The 6000-nt window shown below is 36.4% G+C and overlaps 1 protein-coding gene across 1 annotated transcript; it reads left to right on the forward strand.

Moving 5' to 3' along the window:
* Nucleotides 1-1375: 1375 nt before the first annotated feature.
* On the forward strand, nt 1376-5478 carry LOC117681451 (toll-like receptor 4). Its single transcript, XM_066076218.1, has one exon. The coding sequence runs from the start codon at nt 1376-1378 to the stop codon at nt 3929-3931; it is 2556 nt and encodes an 851-aa protein (XP_065932290.1). The 3' UTR covers nt 3932-5478.
* The last annotated feature ends 522 nt before the right edge of the window (nt 5479-6000 follow it).

Consider the following 6000-nt stretch of genomic DNA (forward strand, 5'->3'; position numbering starts at 1 on the left):
AGGCAGAAGGACAGCTTCCAGATGACTACTCTTTTATTTAGATATAACAATTTAATATGAAATTTTAACAAAAAATATCAATATTCATTACAATGAAATATCAACATTAATATTCATAACAGAAATCTCTAAAAGTAAAATATTATTTGAACCCTCTGAATCTATTAACTTTACTTTTGAGAATGCGCGCAAGCGTTAAAATTTATCTTACCTGTATAAAAAGAGGAGGCAGAAAGACAGCTTCCAAATGACTACTGGAGAGCTGTGCTTCCCTTCCCGCACCCCCATTTTATACGCACGGACACTGGGCTACAAGATTCTCCTCCTAATAAGTAAATGCGATCAAGTGCATGCTAATGATCTGACGCACCGTGGTCAGTAGTAGCATTTTATTTAGATTTCTGACCCGGCGTCGACGGGCTCATCACTGGACCTAATAACACATTTCTCCATGAACATAAATAAACATATATACGCTATATATTTAACGCATGCGCTTTAACCAATTTCTATAGAATTTCCGTTATGATAAGGATACAAATGAAGAAGCTACAAATTGAAAATATGCAAAGTTGAAAGTTACCAAAAAAAACAATCAAACTGCAAAAATGTGCATCATACGAAGGAACTGAGTCAAATCTGAAGTGTTTATGCCCGAGTTTATTTAGGTACACGATCAGAATAACACCCAAGGAGGCTCACACACCAACACGATTGCATATTTGGATTTACAAATTTATATGAATGGATTTATGAACGCGATTACCCCCCAAAGCAGACGGTTTCAACCAATCGACGAGTTCAGTCCTGTCAGTTTCTATTCAGCTATGAATTACAATGTTTCCATAAGAAATACTAGAGGGAATTATACTTAGTGGATATAAATACATATGGGTAAATTCAAAGATAATGATATGAAAGTGCAGACACTCGCTTAAATTCGGTATTTTGGTGCTGTCCTGATAAATATTATACAACGTGAAATACTGATCCAGTAAAATCACCTTTGCCACGAAAAACTTTGCAGAAGGGTGGTAAGAACACCATTACGGAGGTCGATGGTCAATACATTAACCATCAAATACACCTAAAATTTTAATACATAAGTTGTTTGGCTATTAACTGTTACTCAGTAAACAACAAATCCATATATTAATATTTTAAATTTGATTATTTCCTATGGTTTTTTTTTTTTTTTTACATAACTCTCATTTTAAAGGAGACCAATATAGGCTATAAAAGGCCACGGCCATCGATCTCTCTTAATTAAATGTAGTAATTGTTTTCCTTTATGATGTTTTAGGGTTCATTTATACATGCATGCGTACTCTTTGTTTTCTGCCTTTGTTTCAGGGATTAAAAGTTTTAAAAGGACATGGGTATCATTCTCGCGACCTTCATTTCTCTTCTGCTGAAGATGGCTGCGTTTGTTCAAGCGGATGTGACATGTACCGATGATGCCAACTGTTTGTATTCCTACGCCACAACACTGTCCGCGGATTGTTCATCACGTGATCTTGCAATTCCTCCTTGCTTCAACGAAACTTCCGGCTTAGCGTCCATTAACCTGCGGAACAACAATTTAGATCGTGTTCCAGACAATATGCCAATGAATATAGAGTTTCTTGACTTATCCTATAATGTAATATCAGATAAGTTGATTTTCTTGCAGAAATACAAGCAATTGCAACATCTTAATCTGGACAATAATTTCATTAAAAATGATTCTATTCAAAGAGTGACCAAAATGCCAAACTTAAAGTTTTTATCCCTCAAAAATAATTTTAGAACGCTGAATGCATATCCAGACAACTTACTTGCCGGGTTTGGTTCATTATATCATCTGCGTATTGATGGACTCCCAGAAGGAAATTTTGCCGACATGTTTCCAAACAACATCCATAGCTTGAAAATCCTTGATGTCTCCGGGAAGGATGGATTTTGCAAAATCTCTCGACTGAAAACGTCCGAGTTTGATAAATTCAATCTTACACACTTATATTTGTCTCAGTGCGATTTACCGTTTATAGAAATGGGGTCTTTGGCGTCTCAGACACATTTACAATATTTAGACGTTTCGTATAACGATCAACTTGGGTTCAAAGGTTTACAGAACATCGCACATGACCTTCAAGACAGTTCAATCAAAGTACTGAAACTTAACAAGGTCCACTGTACTTTCGGACTAGGCACGATCTTACTTCTAAACCATACGGCTTACTTGAACAAAACCTCACTTGAAGAGTTGTATTTAGACAGTAACAGACTAGAGATTATAGAGACGGGAGTTATTACATATCACCTGCCCAAGTCCTTAAAATTCTTATCTTTGGGAGACAATAAACTAAATAACGGCATTTATGACTTAGAAATTTCTGTTTTACATAATCTACAGACTATCAATACGAGTTTTCAATTTTTTTCACACGCCAACTACTTTGAAAATTGCTATGATTACCGCATTACATGTCATATCTCACCAGAAGCGAGAGTTGCCGGAGAATTCGTTCACAATGTAAAAGACACTTACCCTTCTTTTATGCGAAACAATTCACAAAGTTTCTTGCCGAAGACTAAGGGCACCACACCGGAATTTTATTTGCCTAGAAATTTAACAACAGTATTTGCTAACGATATGAAATTGCAATACCACTTTGGAAAACTGAACATTGGGCAATGTAATGTGACACATCTTCATTTTCAGAACAATTTTTTTAACAAAATGGACGGCCCACTGCACGGATGTAACAAAATCATATATCTTGATTTTTCCAACAACTATTGCCATTACATTTCTCCACAGGCCTTCCAAATTCAAACACAACTAGAAGTGCTAAACTTTTCTCGAAATTACTTAGGTCAGAGTTTTCAAGACGATCACAGCGGGGAAATTTTGGGACGCAACATTAAGCTGGCTGTCTTGAATTTACATGATAATAAGATAACTACATTGCCACGGCATGTTTTTATTCACAACCCAATGATAAAAATTCTTAATGTTTCACACAACAGACTGGACACATGGAGTGTTGATCTTCGTCACATGTCTCAACTTCAACATCTGGATCTGTCGTACAACTTAATATCTGAACTTAATAAGTCGGCCATTGATTTATTTCCCAAGCACAGCAATTTCTCTATTGTTTTTCAAGGAAATCCTATATCTTGTTCGTGCAAGAACCTTTTCTTTTTAAATTGGATAAATAGGGACGGGCGGTCCAGATTTAGCCATCCTGCAAATGTAACGTGTATTTACAGAAATGGATCAACTTTATCACTTCAAAACCTGCCAGACATTTTGAATATTTTACAGAGGGATTGTTCCTCCTACAGCGTTATCATTATATTGGCATCTTCATTCATTTGCTTCGTTACGAGTTTTATAATATACCGAATCATGTATCGGTACCGATGGAAAATTCTTTACATTTACTACCTTGTCAAGCGTATTATATTGCCTAAAGGTAAGAAAGTCGAGCAGACAATTTTTTACGAATCCGACGTGTTTATATCATATGCTGAACCCCAGAGAAAATTCTCAGTGAACATGGCCAGAAAGCTAGAAAACAAGGGATTAAAAGTCCGCATTCACGACCGTGATTTCCTTCCGGGGATAGACATAGCTGAAAATATTACAAACGCAATTCACAACAGCAAACGAACTGTGATTGTCATGACGTCACATTTTCTGAAATCTCATTGGTGCATGTTTGAGTTGAACATGGCGCGCATGGAAAGCATATATTCCCGCGGAGGAGAAAACTTTCTTCTATTAATTCTGTTAGAGAAAAGTGCTGTCAAAGATATGCCCCGGTCCCTTTTGGACATTATCGAGAGTAAATCATACTTAGAGTACCCGGATGATGATAGCTTCCAGAGTCCAGATGCATTCTGGGCAAATTTGGAAGAGGCTGTAAATGACAACGAGTGATCATTCAGTGAAGGTCAGATGACACGTTCCTCAAGCATCTTTTTTTGTATCTCCTCGTAATAAAGAGTTCCAATAAAATTAATCCGGGATTTCATACCTTTCTATGCTCTTCTTCGATTGGACAAAAATTTGTAATTTGTTAATGTAAAAAGTCGCAGTAAAAATGGAAAACGTTATATAAAATTGAGAAACGTGTCGTCTGACCTGAAATTAACTGGATTTCAAATACTAGTACAACGTATATGCTTTATTTTTTTCGTGCATGTATCACCGTGCAAAATTAACCGTTCAATTATAACTTTATTTTGGACTTTACTTTAAAAATTCAACATCTGTTTCGTAATAATTTCTCACAGTTTATTTCTTACAAAGTTACTTATTTATTTAGTGATTGACACTTTTCGGACTCTATATGTGATTTCAAAAAGACAGAGTGCCATGTCTCATGGACTGTTAATCTCTTAAAACAACATTGTGTCGTTATCAGTTTTTCATTTCTTGGACATCAAACTTTAAGACTCACTGAGTTTATTTAATTATTTTATATCTGTGAACCTTTTACTCAACTTACTTATGTCATCACCTGTCAATTTATACTCATTGTTCAGATTCTTACAATTGTCAATCGGCAGTCTGGAATACGGCGGCTAGCCTCGGCCACGTCCGACTCACCCAGAGTCTGGAGTCCGGAGGCCACTACTGGCCACATCCGACTCGTTTGTAACATGTCTGTCTGTTAAATTGTTATAATGTTGCCATCGTTGATTCGCGTCCAATAAATTTAGAATGATCCTGCATCAATTGCCTGTTTATTTCTCTGGAACTGTATACTGGTGGACCTTCGGGAATACGGCAAACCTACCCTTCGTTTTTATCTTACGGCCCACAGCGCGCCTCAACTTTATACCTTATAACCTTGACGCCAACATTCCCTTACCCGATTCGTACTGCACACGACCGATGCAGTTTCAGAAGAATTCTCTAGCACTGTAAAATCTACGCGGTCACACATGACACAACATCTGTATTTTAAGTGATAAAATCGTGGATGCGTTTGATTTTTTTTGTGGTTATTGTTTAAACAAGAGGCCCATGAGCTGCATCGCTCACCTGAGGAACAATAGGTATGATAATCCTGTATAAATGGAAATCTATTTTTTCCCTAAATATTCTTATGTTTATTATCATTTGTCCCTTTTCAACAGGATGATTTTATAGTAAATCACATGTTGAGCATGCATTTCAGTTCTCAAAAAGATCCTAAGCAATTGTTTATTTATAGGATAGAAACCTACATTTAACTCTGAACGCCTTGTGAGGCCCAATTATCCATGAATCGTCCAGAGGCCAAAATCTAAGTTTATAAAATCACCTGGTTGATTAGCTTTTGAAAAAAAGATTTATATATTCCTACGTAAAAATTTGACCCCCGTTGTTGCTCAACCCTACACCCAGGGGTCATGATTTTCATAAGTATAAATCTACACTACCCGAGGATGCTTCCACACAAGTTTAAGGTTTCCTTGCTGATCAGTTTCTGAGAAAAAAAAATTTATTGAAGATTTACTCTATATTTATATATGTCAAGATTTGCCCCCCCCCCCCCTTTGTGGCCCCATCCTACCCTCAAGGGTCATGAATTTCACAACTTTGAATCTACAATACCTGAGTATGCTTCCACATAAGTTTTTGCTGTTCTAGACAAATGGTTATTGAGAAGGAGATTCTTGAAAATTTTGTGATCCTTAATATTCACAACTTGAAATTCCCTTTGGCTATGGGTGCTTTGTGCCAAGTTTGGTTGAAATTGGCCCGATAGTTTTTGAGAAGATGTTGAAAAAGTGAAAAGTTTATGGAGAGACAGACGGACGGACATACTGACGCCGGACAAAATGTGATCAAAACAGCTCGCTTGAGCTTTCAGCTCAGGTGAGCTGAAAAAAAAAGTTTTGAAATAGATACCATTGAAGCTTCAGGATGCTTACACACACGAAACATTCTTGCTTGCGCATGTTCATATATATATATATATATATATATATATATATATATATATATATATATATATA

The sequence above is a fragment of the Magallana gigas genome, chromosome 2 (genome assembly GCF_963853765.1).
Source record: "Magallana gigas chromosome 2, xbMagGiga1.1, whole genome shotgun sequence".
NCBI classification, from domain to species: domain Eukaryota; kingdom Metazoa; phylum Mollusca; class Bivalvia; order Ostreida; family Ostreidae; genus Magallana; species Magallana gigas.

Excerpts from the sequence above, each read along its gene's own strand:
- LOC117681451 (XM_066076218.1), top strand. The coding sequence starts at position 1,376 with ATGGGTATCATTCTCGCGACCTTCATTTCTCTTCTGCTGAAGATGGCT.